This window comes from Natrix helvetica (genome assembly GCF_964273705.1).
Source record: "Natrix helvetica genome assembly, chromosome: 3".
Taxonomy (NCBI): Eukaryota; Metazoa; Chordata; class Lepidosauria; order Squamata; family Natricidae; genus Natrix; species Natrix helvetica.
In genome coordinates this window covers 53,310,406-53,328,200 of record NC_138549.1, presented here as the reverse complement: position 1 = coordinate 53,328,200, position 17,795 = coordinate 53,310,406, and the positions used below count along the sequence as shown (strand labels likewise).

Below are 17,795 nucleotides of genomic sequence, written 5' to 3'. Positions count from 1 at the left end.
ACATCTTTCTTTAGGAAATATTTTTATTGGTATTTAACTACATGTAAGCAGCATTGCATCTACAGAAATTAATTTGTAATGGCCATTAAAGGATAACAACAACTTCCTATATTTAAATCTTATTCATTCAATTATTTTAACTCTTTAAAACAAAAACCAGCAGGGTTTTCTTTCCTTAAAAAGTAACTATTTGTGACAAAAGCAAAAAGTAACAGCATTTTTACACAACCAACAAGATGTGATGAAATCTTCTTTCAGCTGAGAGCAGACTGTCAAAGCTGGAATGCTGCTGACTCCTTCATACATCATACATCATATATCATACTTAAGTGGTCAGTAGAGGGGGCATGCATAAGTGCATTGATGTGCCTATCGTCCCTGTCATTGTATTTTTTTCTTTTATTCTTGTTCTCATTTTTGTTTGAAAAATTCTAATGAATAAATAAAATAAATACATGTGGGAATAAATATATCTTATATTTGGATTTTTTTCCAGGTCTGGAAAACCAATGAGGAATGTTCCACCATTTGAGCTAACTGAGCTAAGGCATGACCTGTGGATTTAGATAGGCAAACTTTTGGTTGTGGAATTCCTACATTGGAAAATCCAACACATAAAGTTCAGTATGGAATCTTATTTAAAAGGATATGTGGAGGATGGACACAATAGTAAAAGAATAGCCAGCATGTAAATATTTTAATAAAGCCATTACAATAAATGGAAACATCAGAAATTGCTTCTTGAAACAGATTACAGTATATTTAACCAGACACCTTTTCTGGTCTTTCATTTCTGGCTACAAGTAAAAGGGAGGTACCACTTTTAGGCTCTTATTGAAATCAAGATGATGTTCATCTTTGCTGGACAAAAACTTAATCCCTGTATTGCATTGCATTCCCCCACAGAAACATCAGTGGGACCCAATAATGCTCAGAGCATTCTGCAATTTCCTTTCCTAGTGTGGCTCATGGAACCTGGCACATACTTCAGGCTACGCAGAGCATTTGCCTTGTTTCCAAACATTTTGCATAAGAGCATTGCCCTATGCAAGTGTAGAGCTTTGAACTGAAAGTAGGCAAACATGCCCTTTCTCAAACCACTAGCAGAGGCATAGGGTGCAGAGGAGCTGAAGTGGAAAGCCCCACCTAAGGTTGTTCATCTTGGCCAAAGCAACTTGCTCCTGCTGCCTCACCCACAGCTGTCAGTATCCCTTGGCTCCAGTTGGAAAATTCTTACCTCCTCTGAGTAAAACTCTAATCATTTTGTATTATTTGGATCACCGCACTATTGTTTTCCCTGCACTTCTCCAAAAGGTTACAATAAAACAGTTCGGGGTTAAATTAGGATTTAGTGGAGGGAAAAATAGGTGGTTACAGGAAAGTCGTTGGCAGGAAGGCAGGAAGGATTGAGAATCCAGAAAACTAAAAATGTGCAGGGTAAGGGGATTCCAGAAGCGGATAGATCGACTGCACCAGTTCTGACTTTGGACTGTGCTTGTTTAATTGTTCTGATGGGTATGTGGGGGATCTTTGCGAAGAAAGTTGCTGAAAAGTCCTCAGGAATGTCGACGTCCAATGCGGGGTGTAGGCTACCCCCCCTCCCTCCCCCCCTTCCGCGGCAAAAACGGTTAGATTCGAGATGAGCCGCTTCTCGGCTTCACGGAGGGAGAAGTGGCAGACGGAGCTGAATTTTCAGCTTTTACCACATCTAGAAGTAGAGTCTTCTGCGGGATCGCATCCTACCCCATACATCCTTGCGGCCGATTCGCTCTCACAGAGAGGGACTCCTCCGGGTGCCATCCACTAGGCAGTGCCAGCGGGCGACGCCCAGGGGTAGGGCCTTCTCTGCGATAAGACCCTCTGAAATGACCTCCCCCCCCACATCAGAATGACCACCGTTCTCCGTTCCTTCCACAAGAAACTTAAGACCCACCTGTTCAACTTAGCTGGCATGGCCTAACCGTAGTTTTAATCTTTCTAGCGTGTATTTTAAATTTTTAGGGGTAGGTTTTTAGGTTGTTTTTTAATTTTTATCACTGTACAGCCTAACATTTAATCTGATTTTAGGGGTATTTAAGATTATTTATTTTGTATATGGTTTTTATCTTGTCGTCTGTACACCGCCCCGAGTCCCTTAGGGGAGAGGGGGCGGTCTATAAATTCAATAAATTCAATTCAATTCAATTCTCTTCATCCAGACAGGCCTCTCTCAGCAGGCACGGGCCAGCTGGATGGAAACGCCAAGCAAAGAAGCGGCAGCTTTGCGCGGACTTAAGCGAATAACTAAAAGAAGTAAATGCGAGTTTCATTTCCTCTGGCTGACTGAACGTTAAGAGTTTTCCTGAAAACTATCGAGTGATTCACTTTCACTTCCCTTTCTTGCCTTGCCACGATCGCTCTCACGGGTCAGACTGATGTTGGGAGTTTTGACAGGCCCCTGGGAACAGGATGAGGGGCAACAGAATACTAACTACGAGATTCAGCATTTTGGCCATTCTTTGGGCGACCCTGTTTTTTATCCAACAAACTGAGGTGGAGGGGAGCCAGATCTACCCCTGCCGAGCCCACATAGAGGATTACGGGGCCTAGACACTGCTCCTCCGGCGCTGTGGGCTCTGGGGCGACCAGGCAGCGCTCGGAGCGTGGCGGCGTTGGCGGTTGGATGCGCCGACAATAGCGGGCCATTCGGCGTCGGGGACCGAAGAGCCACCGCCTGCCCACGTTAAGAGTGGCTCTGAAAGGCGAGGGGGGAATGGATAATGCAAAACAAAACGCGTCCGCCAATTACCCGGTTTGTCCGGGAGGCGGAAAAAGAAAGGCGAGTGCGGAGCGGAGGAAATTGGCCCTCGGAATGGAGCCTTTCCCTGGAAAGGGCACCTGAGGGCAGTCCGGACTGACGCTCTACTGACCGAAATCGTACTCCGCATGCCGCCTTCTCCTTTCTGGCCTCGGCGCTCGGGACGGGCGGGAGCGGAGATCAGTGCTCTTCTGGCCGCTCCCTTGAGGGGGATCGACGAAGAGGAAGAGGCGCATAGTAAACCCGCCTCTGCGGGGCCCTTCTACTGGCAACCGGGCTGCCTCTGGCAAATAAAATTCCCTCGGTAGGCAGCGATTGGTCTCCCGACTTGTTCGCCCTTCGGGAGGAATTGACGCTTGCCACCCGAACCCGCCCTTCCTTAGGAACGTCTCCCTCCTCCCACCTCTGCTTCTCCTCTGGAGGAGAAAACCGCTACGGTGGAATCGCCTCATCCTTAAGAGTTCTCTTGAAATGGACTTCGACGTTCAGGTTTCACTTTTTAGCCGGGTCACGGTTATTGCGCTTTGGGTTTCAGTCCAAGGTTTATAGGGGCTTTTTAAAAAGTCCACATGAAACCCTTTACCCGCACGGGTAGGTGCCAAATGTTGCCTGTAAGGGAAAGGACCCCCGACTTTTCCAGGGCAGAGGAAGGAAGGCGCTTAAGAGATGGAACCAAGCGCCACCGAAACCGCGGCGTGAAAGTATCCCGCGGAGATAAGCGGCTGAGAACCACTGCGGGCTGCGCATGGAGCAGATAGGGTAGAGGAATCGAGAGGAGAGCTCTTTGGGGACGAGCCGCCTTGGGGAATTGTCTTTTAGGGAAGCGGGCGCGGTGCTCCCCTTCCTTGCTTCTCTACTTCGCCGCGAAACAGTTTTGCCTCAACAGCACCGGAACGCTGCTCTCCTATTAACATTTCATCCAGATGTTTATTACAGTAAAAGAGGGCGAGTGCACAAGAGAGATTCCAATTATAAATCCTTATATTTTTAAATACGAACTGTAAGCGATTCAAGTAGATATCTTTGTAAAAAAAAAATGACACGCTCGGGGAGGAAGGTTCAGTGAGAAGAAAACCAGGTCTGGAATTTTTCCCTTGTCCCAAACCTGGATTTCAACCATAGTTTCCTTGCTCTTTGCTGCTCTCTCTGCCTGCTTTTCTCTTTAGAAGGTAGCGGGAAAACTTTCCAGATAAAAATAATTGCAAAGCAAATTTGCAGTCTTTGGCACTGATCCTGACTCTCCTAGTAAAATATTCAGCGACCTTCAATTCCTAATTCCTAATGTTACCCAGATAGTCACTTTGAAACAAGATGTAATTGACCCTATTACAGTTTGCTTAAAAATGAACTTGCCTAATGAGGAAGCCATTTGGAATTACCCATCAGTTCCTTGCAGTGCCTAAGCTGTTTCTGATCTCTGCTGGTTTGGGTTCTTGCACAACAGCAGCAAAAACGTGTAGATCAAAAAGAAAGAGTTCTTATTTTAGAAAAAGTGAAAGGCTTTTCCCAGTTGCCCAACTTTAATTGGGAGCCTTGACCTCTGTCTCCGGGGTGAATACGCTCTATAGCTGGGTTCCAAATTCCCCTGTTTTATTATTTTAGTGGAGGTGCCGCTTTGTTCCAACGATGCTCGTTTTTAATCTTAGGTAGATCCGGATTTGCTTTGGTGAGGAAGGCAGGAAGGAAGGAAGGAAGGAAGGAAGGAAGGAAGGAAGGAAGGAAGGAAGGAAGGAAGGAAGGAAGGAAGGAAGGAAGGGTAATGAAGATCTGTGTTTTATATTTCCTACCCACAGCAATTAAAATTACATATTACCAGCACATAACGAAGTCCATAATGTGCTGGTTTGGATGATCTGCCAAGTTTTCTCCTCTCAGTTTGTCGGCTGCTTTATCCTCTTAATTGTAAATGGTTTTTTGTCTAGATAAATATTAGTGTGTGAACCTTTACAGTCTGTATGTACATTCTCATGTGAAGGATGAAATTCTAAACGCAGCGCCCAAGAAATAAAACATGAACGATTTCTGAATGGATACGCTCGGGTTTGCACTCTAAATTACTATTAGTTTTGCTTTGTAAAGAAAATCAACGACTGAAAGTAATGATTAATCCAGTGATTCATTCAAAAATCTAAGTCTCAATAATGTATTTCTTAAAATTAATAACGGGAAACTATCTTGAATATTGCAATTAAATTTGTAAGCAAAATATAATTGAAGCAAACAAGTTTCTACGTTTAGTTAATGCAGTCGAGATGTGTTGTACTGTAAATGGGATCATCCTATCCATTCCTTCTAGCATTCGGGGAGAAGGGGGGTTGTCTTTTCCTTTTCATGGAAAAAGTGATTCAGTTCTTCTTGCCAGTTACAGCAAGAAGGATGTCCAGGAAAGGCACCCAACTTGGAACAACCTGTATCATTCCCCTTCTTCTCCATAATCCAGGCCGCATTTTGCCTTGGTCTGAAGCCAGAGGCTGCCCAGCCTCTGGCAAGAGCCAATCAGAGCGCGCCTTCTAGCACGTGGAGGAGAGGGAATCAAGAGCTAAGCGATTGCAGCGCAGTCACTACCCTGGTTCCTCGTGTCCTGGGCAGGAAGAGGGGCGAGCCTCAGCTGCTGCTTAGTGGGGGGAGGGGTACCAACCCCAGCCAAACTTCAACCCCCGCACGGCCCGGGAGAGTGCAAGCAAGGCAAAGCCATGAGCAGCCAATACCAAGAAGAGAGCTGCTCCGAGGGGCCCGAATGCAAAAGTAAATCGCCAACTTTGCTCTCCTCCTATTGCATCGACAGCATCCTGGGCAGGAGGAGCCCTTGCAAGATGCGGCTGCTAGGAGCAGCTCCTAATCTGTCGCCTCTGGCCAACCGGACGGAGCCGGACAAGGCAGGGCAAGGTGAGAAGGATGGAATGAGGGTGGAAAAGGGTGGGAACATAGGTTCGAAGAAATGAAAGTCTTACCCGCAGTCCTGAATATCGTCTGATCCCATCCACTCCACCCTTGGCCCAGGGATTGCATAGGGAGGAGGCGCTTCTACGGTAAGTAACTGTATCCCAAACTCGGGCAGTCCCAAGTTGAGCAGTCAGACAGTTGAAGGCTGAATCACGTCCCGAAGAATTCCGCTCCCCATGCGCCTTATTGTCTCAGTATCTCTCTCTCCGGTGCACCGGACTGAATCCTAGCAAGGTTTACACTATTCGGGGAGAAGGCGGGGTGAGGCGGAGGGCTGGATGCAAAACAGAGGGTTTCTTTTTCTGCTCTCCTCATTTTACGGGTTTGTACGGGTGGCGTTGTGATGGCAAATGTCAACCGTTGTCAAGAGTTCTGTGCGAGTATTTTCTCCAACTTGGCAGCGCCTTTGCCTGCCAGGCCTAGATTAAAGGCGAAAGCATCTGGGTGACGGAAGGAGGGCACTCCAGTTCAGTGTCCAAATCTTGTAGGAAATTAAATGTTCCCTTCTCCCTTTTGATTTTCTTCATGAAGGGAGAAAGAAAGAGAATTCGGCTTCTTCTAAACCACTTGCTCTCCGATCTGGAGTTTCAGGTTTGGCTTCAAGGACGGGTCTGTCTTGCTACCTCCAAAGAAATGTGGAAATTAAGTTGACAGAACCCCATAGGTGTCAGATGCCATTTAGAGGAGGGAGACTCCCTTTAGTTGGTATTTGAAAGTAATAATGTTTGAAACCAAAATGAGGTTGGGAGATGTTCTCCTGCAGTGCTGTTTGCTGCAGCTGCTTTCAAATATAAGTAAGCTTGGTTCTATATTCTGTAAACCTGCCTGAAATCTGTTTATGAACAAAACAGACTTTGTCTGCTATTACAGAAATGAGGAATTGCCTGGATTCTAACGGAATTCCTTGGGTCCTATTGACTCAACCTAGACAGCTGAGGAGGAAGATGGGTTGGGATGACTCGCGCTGAGACTTTTTGCAGGAGGGGTCCCTCTTGCCAAGAAGCCAAAGAATCTATAGCTACTGGACTGACGATCTGTGCATGTCTCTGTCTCTGGCAGGACCTGGCAAGGGCAGCCCACCCGGTTTCGAGATGGGCGAGCTGCATCTGCCGCCCAAGTTGCGCCGCCTCTATGGGCCTGGTGGGGGCCGATTGCTGGCGCGGGCCGAGGCAACCGCTTCGTCGTGGGACTCTCTCAAGATCAGCCAGGCGCCACAGGTCAGCATCAGTCGAAGCAAGTCCTACCGGGAGAATGCGCCCTTTGCACGTACCGCTCGTACCCTCGAGGACTTGAGGAGCTCTGGAGGTGGCGGCAGCTCCGACGGTAGGCCAAGCCAAGGGGAGGAACTGCTGGAGGAGGAGGACGACGACGAAGAGGAGGAAGAGGAGGAAGAGGAGGCCGAGGAGGTGGATGAGGAGTTGGACGAGGACGATGAACTACTAACCGAGGCCAAAGATGCCCGCCGGAGCTCGGGGTCCGCGGGTGGGACTGGCGTGGGGCCTACGGCGATGGGAAGCGAGGATGCCGGCGACTTGCCCAAGGAGGAGCTGCTGCTCCCTGCAGATGATTTGGCCGACTGCAAGGATGGTGAGGACAGCGTGTGCCTGTCGGCGGGCAGTGATTCCGAGGAAGGGTTGCTCAAGAGGAAGCAACGCCGTTATCGCACCACCTTCACCAGCTACCAGTTGGAGGAGCTCGAGAGGGCCTTCCAGAAGACCCACTACCCAGATGTCTTCACCAGGTAGGGAATGAACTACTGAGACAAGCTAGCCGCCAAGCGGCTCTAGGGGGGGGAAGGGATTTCTAGATTAGGATGGAACGTCGAAAGAACTCTTAGGAATGAGAAAAGAGCTGCAAGATCAAGAAAGGTGGATCGACTGGGCATAAAATCCTCTGGGGCGAAAGTTTTTTAAATATTTGTTTCGGGTTTTGCATGTATATGTTCAGAAGGAAAGGGAAGGTGAAAACAGGTAGGCATAAGAAAGGATACTGCAGGGCTGGAAAGCGGGGGAAAAGATTTGAAGAGGAAATGCGGGTCACAGATATTCTTCGGGTCGTCCTCCACAAAACACATTCTTGTGCCCTGCTTTGCTTCTCCCTTCCGCTATTCCCGAGCTTTGGCCAGTCACTTTTCCCCAAATTCAGCGGCCTTTACAAGTTACCGTGCCAAGCTCTCCGATGGATTTCAGGCGTTTAAGCTGCCAAGGATAGGTGTGGCCGAATTTTTGGCCACATCGTTGCCAAACCAATCTATTTTTGCACTGATCCTCTGGCTAGTCTGTCAGGTATCAGTTTCACAGTTTTCCTTTGAAGCTGGAAAGCTGCCCTCTCGATGGAAGTCACATTCATACAGATAGGAAAAGATCAAAGTATTCCTCTTTCGAAGGCTAAAAATATGGAACGAGGCGGCAGTGTTCGGCCAGAGCATTTTGGCAGAGGCTGCAAGGGCTTGCTTGCCTGCTCGCAGACGGTAGTAATTTCTGGACGGGGTCCGGAGAATAGGAGATGGAAAAATTGGAACTGGGGACGAGAAATCTGTTGCTATTCTTTGGATGCGCATCAGTTTAGAAAGGAAACTCCGGTCAAGCTGAGAACTACCGAATTTTCCTGAAGAGCTGGGCGGAACTTTCGGTCCCAGCCTCCATCCAAATATTTAGTAAAATGGCTTCCTGAATATTTGCATTTTGAGAGGGAAAATCTTCGCCTTTCCTTAGCTTCAGATTTGCTTTGGGCGAGCTTAACTCATCGTTTTAATCCTTACTAATTCCTTCCTTTTTTGCCGGAGCGCAAATGCTCCCAATCTATTGCCAACAGATAAACCAAAATAGGCGCTGCTAATAAAACTCAACCCAGTCCCTTCCTTTAAAGGGCAATGAAGCGGGGGGGGGGGGGTATACTCATTGAATTGCAAAAGGCGTGAATTCTTTGCCGGAGCGAGCTCTTATTCTACCAAGTTCGTAGGCAATTTCCCTGGGTGCGAAGGAAGAAACTGTCTGTAAAGTCGGGAGTTTACTTGATCTTATCCTTGTTATCAATTGCCTGGGATTCTTTCTCTATTTTTATTCTCTTCTGAGGAAGAGAGAAAGGGGGAGGGAGGGATGCCCCTTTCAATTCGTTAACCTGCTACAGTGCATGATATTTCCTCCAGAAAAGGGGCTGCGTTTGGATGATAGAAAGAAACTGACGGATCCCTTGCTAAGGCTAGCCTTTTATAGCTGCTTATTCTGTACCGTCAGTCAAACTCGGTTGTGGTGCTACAGTGCCAATCTTCGTCACTGATATGCGCACTACCTTTCTAGCCTAGTCAGAACCCAGAAAACCGTTCCGTCTTTTCCCTGGAAATGGGCCAGCGGAGCACACCAAACAAATCTGATTCCAGTGCCAAAATCCCGATATATGAAAATGGGGGATGATGTCGGTTTTTCCACTGCCCCGGACACACGTCAGTGAGAAATGTACTGGGTTTTTTAAATAGTTCCTGCAGATCGGTCCGGGGGCTTCCTTTTTGGCAGCCCGAAGGGGCTGGTTATTTTTTCTCCTCGAGTCCGGCCAGACTCCCACTTTGGCGGCACTGTGCTTTTCTTCCGAGTGGAGGGAGAGCCAATTATCCCGGGAGTCGCCCGAATTCGAAGTAAACAGATTGTGAGCAGTTCCCTAACATCCTAATGGTTTCAGATTTGCTTTAATTGTTGCAATAATCACCGCAATGAAGGGCTCCTGTTGCAGCTCAATGGATCTCCCCTGTGCTGCAGCATGGTATTTGGAGGTTCCATGCCTTCGTTAAAGGCCTTGCTGGAGATGTCAGAGAGGAGGTGGGCTCGGACTTGACTCCTTCTGGGGAACGCTGCCCTCTTTCGCACGTTCTTTCTTTGTGGAGAAAAAGGGAATAGTAAGAAAGTAAATTGAGCTTGGGGAAAATCAACAGGTAAAGCCTATCTGGACCATCTGATACCAGTTAGCGAGCTTGACGCTTAGGGTAAAATATTTCCAGCTTTGACCCAGGAACGGAGATGAAGGATGGTCCAGGGAAACCTCAAAGTGTGGGATATCCCACCACCACCAAAAGACTTTAAGACAAAAGGCAGGGCCTAATTTGATGTGGAGCTGGGCAGATGTAGTTGCTTTGATTTGAGCAAGAGATGAGAAGGTCGAACTGAACCATGGACTTCTGCAGCTTCTACCTCACTATACCTGTTCCCGGACCCCTTCAGAGATTCACCTGAGCACCTGTCTTGTACTTCTTTCCCTCTCAGGGAAGAGCTGGCGATGCGCCTGGATCTGACTGAAGCCAGAGTGCAGGTGAGTCGAAGGGGGAGGGGTTGGAAATTGAAGTGGGGGCCAGATATCAGTTGGACATGGGAGCTTGCTTCTCAGTAGGGCAAAACGAAATGCTTAATTATTGATTTCATCCTCTTTCGTCCACCCCAAATTAAGTTTAAAAAATGGAGGGAACTGCGGTGCTTCTCCTTTTTCTTTCGGAGACAATGTCCAGGAAGTCCCCAATAAACCTTCCTTTCTTTCCCCACTGCAATTAACACTTATGGCAATTTTTAGCCTCTCCAAAAATATCTCAAAGAGCAAGCCAGGCATGTTGGTGCAAGAGCAAAGAGGACTCAGAAGAGAACAGGGTGCTTTCTTCTCAACCCCCGCCCCAATCTCTGAGAGCCAGCTACTACTCCTGATTTCCTTTTGGGCTTGAGCATGCTAGGTAATTCAAGTAGGTTGGGTGGGAGGCAGAGTTGCCTCTGCAACCATACCCCCTAACAGATGGCTTGGTCTTTGGGCTCTGTGCTGAGCAAATCACTTTACACAGAAAGCCAAGTGCAGCAAAAGCATCATAAATTCCATATGGCTCATTTAATACACAACAGCTTCTCGCATTAGAGGAGCTAATGAAGAGTTCAGTTCCCTCCTCTCTGTTGACACATTTCTCTATTGTCAAACAGAGATGTGACAGCAACTCAGGATTTTCAGCTCAGGGGAATGAGTCGTGGGAAAGTTAAATAACTAAAAAAGAGAGTGAGCAAGAAACTGAGACACCCACCCTTCCCCCCATCACCGTCTTTCTTTCTCACCCTCCCTTTGTTCTCATTCATGGGAGAAGATGTAATTAAGGAGAATATGAATTATTAGAATCATTTGGTTTACCTTTGGGTATACTCAGACATTAATTCAATGAGGCAGAATGGTGGGGGGACATTGTTAATTGAGTTGGAAACAGGAAAGGCGCACTGGAAGATACCAACATTTTCATTGCCTTAATGCTCAGTTCCTGGGCTGGCTGTGGTAGGGCTATAAGGAGGGCCTTCTTGGAGGTGATTAGAGCAAATCAGAGCTATGCAAGGAAGTCACATTTTTTTGCCACCTATAATGTTTTCCTTTTTTCTGTTTCCCAAATTTTATTTGGTGGAAGTGGAATCAAAATTCTTAGAGAGCAAATTCTCATTTACTGTTCTTTCACATTGTTGTAATTGTTAATGTGGCTATGCTACATCACTTTACAACAGGACAAAATATGCCAATATCTGATATAAAAAAATATTAGTTACTTTATGGAAATTCATTTAGCCAAGTTTTGGTTAAAAAAACATAGGAATGGACAGGTTTCTCTTTTGCTCTTTCTCGGGAAATAATAGCGGAAGGGCAGACCTACAGAGATTGTTAATAATGCTGCAGATGAATAGCTGCAAAAGATTATTTACTGTTATTAATTCTCTCAAGTATCAAAGTCTTTAATATGTTTAACCTGCCACCTAAGTTGCCAAAAGCATTCAAACATTTGCCAAAACATTTGGCACTGAGAAAGGGAAGGATAGGGAAAGTTACATGTGAAGTTTTAAAAACATCAGGAAACATTAGATATCGCTTATTGAATATTGCAGCATGTGTCTTACGCAGTAGTATATACTTCCCATTCACTATCCCCAGTCATTGGCGAGGCTACCAGAGGATGGCTGGGAATTGCAGATCTAGAGCAGAGAGAAAAAGACTACATCAGAGAAACTCCTCCAATAGAGAACCAGTAACAAAGTGCCTATTTCTAAGAGAAATGTATTTTAAAAGTTCATTCTGATGGCTCAGTCTGCTTTAAAGGGATAGATAAAAAATAGACATCAGCAGAACATAAATAATCAGAATAATTTATTGTTTATATATGTCCAAGAGTTTCCTTTATACATTGAAGACAGAAGGACGATGTATATTTACCAGCCAGGGCTAATAGTCTAACCCCCCCCCCCCCAAAAAAAGGTTAAAAAAGATATGCTGCATTAATGATATAATTAAAAGTAGTTTTTTACAACAACTTTTTTAAACTTTTGAATAGGAAAACTTGAGAATAAGTCAGTCTCTATCTGTTAGAATCTTTAATTTAGATATCTGCAGTGCTGATTTCTCAGGAAACCATAAAAAAGCTGCTCATTATTTCAAATTTAGGTGACTTTCTACCGCTGTGAACCTTTGTTTTGGATTTATACAGAGTGAAGGAGCTTTTGATCCATTCACCCTGTAGCCTTGGCTTACTTCTCTTAATAAGAGGACCAATTTGCTTCGCGTCCTCTAGAGAATAGATGAGAAACCCAGTCTATTAGACAGATTTCTTAACTGTTTCCAGGAGATGGAGGGGCATTTATTTCTACCTCTGCGGGAAAAGTAGATTACTGGGTGGCTTTCTGGAGTAACTACCCAGGCAAGCTTTCACCTCTTCCCCTGCTGGACGGTTCTGGCAAGGTTAAGAACCGGTCTCTTGTTGGCTGTCCTCTGCAATGTCTCAGTGACCGGGTGATCGGGCTTCTGAAGATCGTTTGCTGGCCGCCGAGGAGCAGGAGCGGAAAGGGCCGCGCTTACTAATCGCCTTGCCCCTTGTTTTCTTTTGGCTTCCAGGTCTGGTTCCAGAACCGGAGAGCCAAATGGCGGAAGAGGGAAAAGGCCGGTGCTCAAAGCCACCCACCCGGCCTTCCTTTTCCTGGCCCGCTGCCGGCATCTCATCCGCTCAGTCCCTACCTTGATGCTAGTCCTTTCCCTCCTCACCACCCAGCTCTCGACTCTGCCTGGACGGCCGCCGCCGCCGCCGCCGCCGCCGCCGCCGCATTTCCCAGCCTCCCACCTCCACCTCCGGGCTCTGCAGCCTTGCCCCCCAGCAGCACCCCGCTAGGCCTCAGCACTTTCCTGGGAGCGGCTGTATTTCGGCACCCGGCTTTCATCAGCCCAGCTTTTGGCAGGTAAACTCCCCACCCCGCACCTGGTGCCTTCCCCCCAATTGGTCAGCGGAGGATCACAGAATAGATGCTGAACTTGTCCCGCGGTACAAGGGTAAAGTTGGAGGGGATTTCCTAGGAGTACGCATGTGCTGTGTAGATCCAGAAGCACCTATTTCTGAAGTCAAAGGGGAGGAGCTAGGGGAAAGTTGGTTCTTGTGGAAGATGGGTGGAACCTTTCCACCTAAGGATTTGGAACACGGACATTAAAAAAAACTAAGAATTCTCAGTGCCAAGATTAAATCCATGAAAGCTTGGGGGCGATGGATGTGCCCTTTTCAACCTCCCAGATTTGCTGTCTAGCCCTGGCTGTGATCACTCGGAAGTTCTCTGTACCCAATGTAGGCCTGGCTGCCGTAGGAATGGTGGTCCAACCTATTCACCTCATGTAGCTAAAGAATTCCATTTGGGAGGCTGTAAGAGTTCAGCCTCTTTGGGGAGGGTTGCACATTTCAGGAGTTCCTGTTTTTTAAAATTATGGATTTGATGGGAAAAAAAACACCTCGTGCGAACGTCTGATTTTCTATGTTCTAATTGGACAGCGATTTATAAAAGCTTTGGCAAGTGCGTTTCGACGATTTAAGTTTAAACATGTTAGAAGTTGGGTATCCCTCTGCCCCAATAATCTAGAGGCTGGGAATTATTTCCCTTTTATAAGAGTAGTTTACTCCAAATGCTTACAGAAAGAACTGCAATATACATCGATATTAAGTGGGGAGAGGGAAATCATAGGTGGGCCATATTTAATTAAACTCAGTGCAACTGAAAACTGTGTTCGAGAGAGGCAGCCAAGTTCTCTAGCTTGGACGGCAATCAGTGGATAGAAAAAATATAAATCAGGCAGGGGGAAGGGCGATACTGTAGTTGCATTTTCTTAGATAAATTCAAACAATGAAATAAAAAGCCTGTAGCTAATTAAATAGACAACGAGACAGTACCGAGTTTATTAAAACTGAAAAGATGAAAATACAAGGGAAATATTAACAGGAGAATAAAGGGAAAATGTATTCATTGGGGTACGACGACACTTAAAAAAAATTATCTTTTGAAGGATGAATGGAAATCCAAGTTAAATTAAGATTTTAAGGGGCGGGGAATGTCTACCAATGAAAATGAAACTGTTTCTGCTTCCTCTCTACAAGTAGAGTGATTCGATTTCCCAAACGTTACTACGCCACCTACTGATCACGCTGTTCCCGCACTGTAATGCTTTTCTTTAAACTCTACGTAGCCTGGTGTTGTAGCTCGCTTTCTCCCGCCAAAAACATTGAAAAAGTAGTTGCAAAAAGCTCGCTGAACATATTTTAATGGGCAGCATGAAAGTAAAGGAGCAGGGTGGGTTCAGGGAGAAAAAAAACCCTCCTCTCATCCTCTTGAGCGAGATTTCTCTTTGCTCTTAACAAGCAACGTTTTTAGGAAGGCGTGCAGGCGATTTCAAACGGCTTCGGTTTCTATCTACTACACCTATCAGATCCCCCAGAGCTGCGGGACTAACCACGAGGTTCCCAAGTTGAGAAAGATTAGTATTGCAGGTCTAAACCCCCCCCCCCCCGGCAGTTGCTCTAGGCCTCCGTTCTGCAAACGAAAGGCTACAGAAGTTTAGTCTAGTCAAGACCAGGGCGGCCATTCTGAGTTGAACTGTATAAAGCCTCTCACTGAGCACGGCGGGTGAGCTGGGGACAGAAGCCACTCCAGACGGAAACCAGGTGCCAGCTTCGGCAGCCTGTCCCAGAGTCTAGCCAGTTTGGTCTTAGTTGGTCCCTCCCGTTGCCTTCCAGGCTCGTAGTTCAATTCCTCGCCGCGCTGATGTCAGTAATCACCTCCTTGGTTAATGGAGAGCTCATGTCTCTCGACGTGCCGGTCAAAGGGGGTCAGCTGAATAGTACCGGGAGAAACACAGGCGAAAAAAGAAGTAGGGAAAGCATGCCACAGATTGTGTCATTGCTAGGCGTTGCCGGAGCGTAATTGGAGTTCCGCTGTGAGGCAATCCGCTAGAACGGCACTCCCCGCTGGGGAGGGGGATCTGCGCGGCAGCGAAGCCGAGAGGCGGGTGCCGCTTTGGGCATCCGGGCGCCGGGAGGTTTCTCATAAGACAGACCAGGGTTGCCACAGACGGACACCCTAATTAAGAGGGCGAGCGCAAGTTAGGGTAGCGCAGTTAACGTCTATCGAAAGCCACCCGAGTCGTAGGTTGGAGAGAAGGGGCGAGAAGAGCCGAGGCAGCCAACATCTGTCTTGTTGCCTAGCCTCGCCCTCCGTGCAAGCCAGTTTCGATCTATTGCTAGTTTCTTGAAGCGAGCTACTGTCGCCAATACACGACCGACCTACCAACCTATAAACGCGACTCTGCTCGCCGGCATCGGGGGTTTTCAATCTTCCTCTTTCTCGAGTCTCCTCCCACAACTTTCGGGTTCAGAAGGGCTCGTGAAGGCTGTCCCGTCAGAAGCGTGCAAGCAGGCAGAAGAGGCGCCCTAAATAGGGGAAATGCGGGATTCAGTCCCCGGTTCGGGAGGAGGCCAGAAAGCGAACGCAAAAAGAGACTTCCTCGTTCTCCTGCAATTTCCTAATCAGGCTCCTCCAGTTCGAGGTTGGCAAGTTGTGGCCTTCCCGATTTTTGGAGCTCTGAAAATCCGTCTGTCCTACAAAAAGAATAAAACTGAAACCGAATGGCAGCACCTTCTCGCCACCATAAAAGCAACTGCGGGACTTTCGGCTATCTTAAGACTGACTGTTCCGCGTCTCCTTTGCTTGCAGGCTCTTTTCCACCATGGCCCCGCTGACTAGCGCTTCCACTGCGGCTGCTCTGCTGCGACAGCCAGCCCCTGTTGTGGACAACGCCGTGCAATCGAGCGGCCTCTCTGACCCGGCCACCGCGGCAGCGGACCGGCGCGCCTCCAGCATTGCGGCGTTGCGCCTGAAAGCCAAGGAGCACGCGGCGCAGCTCACGCAGCTCAATATCCTCCCCGGGAACAGCGCGGGCAAAGAGGTGTGCTAAGCCGCTCCCAGGGGGTTGGTGGGCGAATCGGCCGAGGCACGAATCCAAGACCAAAACGGGAGGGAAGCCAATGGACACACGCTTTCTGGAAGGGGCCAGAAGGCGGGGAGGCGCCACTTCTGCGGCTTCCCTTGGGCCAATCCGCAGGAGTCCACCCTTCCTCGGCCGGGAGTTTTTTTCCTTGCTAAATCGGCGACTTGGTCGGGAAAGCACTTGCCCGAGTTGCGGGAGGCTGGAGAGAAGACCGGGAGGTTGGTGAGGTTGCTAAGAAAACGACCGAGAAAAGATACTTGCTGACAGAGCCAAGGCTGGGTCAAAGCCAAGTAAAGCACTTGGGGAGGGGTGGGTCTGGTCTCTTGTCCACCAATCATATCAACCAAGGGTTTTATAGTAAACCAAAGGGAAATATAATGCTAGCATATGGACTGTTTAAGTTACTATACTGTGATACTCGATACTGTACATACCATTGTTATTAAAAAATAAGAAAAAGAAAAAAAACCGAGCTTTGTATATTTGAAATATTATATAATAATTGCACTCAGTGTAGTGTTTGTATAAGTTTGTCATTTCTGTAGATTTCCGTGTTGTAGATATTATAGGGACCCTAGACAAATATTTATGTACAAATTCTTTAACTTATTAATTGTAGAGTTTCCCAAAACCCCGAAAGAGAATGCCAACAAGCCAGAGAAAGGCCATCGGAAACGTACGCTTGTGTAATGTTATTGCTCTCACTTTTCCTTGCGATTAAGTGGGAAAGTGTTACCCATAGAAAATAAATATATCTTTCTATATCCGCACGTTTATCAATAATTCCAAAAGCTACCTGGAGGTTGAGTGTCATTGAAAACAATCATGCTAATAACAGGGAGTGGCCTGTAGAGCATCAGTCATATTAAATGCACTCTAAAACCAAGAATTATTCCCAAATCAACATCTTGGCTATTCTAACAAGGAACGTTTACTCCATCCTTTTCAATGGACATTTTTATTCCGCTTTAAATGTGAGTAAAGATGGTGTGCGCGCGCCTCTCCCCCTCTCGATCCGTTTTCGTTCCATCCTTCGCCGAAAATGTGTCTCCTCACAAGGGTGACTTTGGGAGGGACTTGGAAGGCTTCTGCTTAGCGGCCTCCATCCTTAAGCGTAGGCTTGTAGATCAGGTCGGCCTGTCCCGAGGCCGGGGCCGTGTACCAGCCAGCAACTGTAGGGAATGAGGAGATGGAGGTGTCTTGGCGCCCGCTCGGAGCCCTTACACATACAGGCTAGGTGAGATGTGAAACTGAGCGCTGTCAGAGGCCGCTGGGCTGTATGGCCTCACTCTTGCCTGGAAATTTGGCGGGACTTTTCAGGACCAAGCTCCGAGGAACGAAGTGAGGCTCGCCACACATCGGGTTTTTCTTTCCTCAGTCCCAGAGGGGGAAGAAAAATTGCGCTATTTTGCCCCAGCCATTACCGCTCCTACTGGCAAGAGCGGCAGATGCTGCTTGTCCCTTTCCGGGAGTCGGACAGTAGCCGCGGCTGAGCGCCTTCCTCCCCCAGCCCGTTCTCTCCTTTTTCCAAGACATTTGACCTGCCATGGAGCTGAAGCAAATCGCGTGAAATTGCCTCCAAGGATTACATCGCCGTCCCATTGAAAAACCTCTGAGCCCCTGGTTTACCAACCTCCTAATCCCATGGTCACTCGGTTGCTGCAAACAACACCCCACCCAGTGAAAGGGCCCCTATTCTTCCGCAGCTGGGGTGTTTTTGGAGCTTTACAGTCGGCCGTGGCGACGGAGCTTGCCCTTGGCGCGCGCTTCA

General features: G+C 47.5%; 1 protein-coding gene and 1 long non-coding RNA gene across 2 annotated transcripts; one reads left to right on the top strand and one right to left on the bottom strand.

Moving 5' to 3' along the window:
- The first annotated feature begins 5,384 nt into the window (after positions 1-5,384).
- Positions 5,385-16,754, top strand: ARX (aristaless related homeobox). The gene is made up of 5 exons (XM_081947613.1): positions 5,385-5,683; positions 6,800-7,481; positions 9,994-10,039; positions 12,623-12,960; positions 15,751-16,754. Exons 1-5 carry the CDS (start codon positions 5,491-5,493, stop codon positions 15,989-15,991), a joined length of 1,500 nt encoding a protein of 499 aa, XP_081803739.1. The 5' UTR covers positions 5,385-5,490; the 3' UTR covers positions 15,992-16,754.
- Positions 13,923-15,883, bottom strand: LOC309389349. The gene is made up of 2 exons (XR_014174935.1): positions 15,673-15,883; positions 13,923-15,467 (listed from the first exon to the last, which is right to left on the bottom strand). It is a non-coding gene; the product is annotated as an uncharacterized lncRNA (long non-coding RNA).
- Positions 16,755-17,795: the final 1,041 nt, after the last annotated feature.

What these genes read in the sequence shown, in the direction of transcription:
- ARX (XM_081947613.1), top strand. Translation starts at nt 5,491, where the DNA reads ATGAGCAGCCAATACCAAGAAGAGAGCTGCTCCGAGGGGCCCGAATGC. An exon ending in TGACTGAAGCCAGAGTGCAG is followed by an intron (nt 10,040 to 12,622) that starts GTGAGTCGAAGG and finishes TTTGGCTTCCAG; the next exon opens with GTCTGGTTCCAGAACCGGAG. An exon ending in ATCAGCCCAGCTTTTGGCAG is followed by an intron (nt 12,961 to 15,750) that starts GTAAACTCCCCA and finishes CTTTGCTTGCAG; the next exon opens with GCTCTTTTCCACCATGGCCC.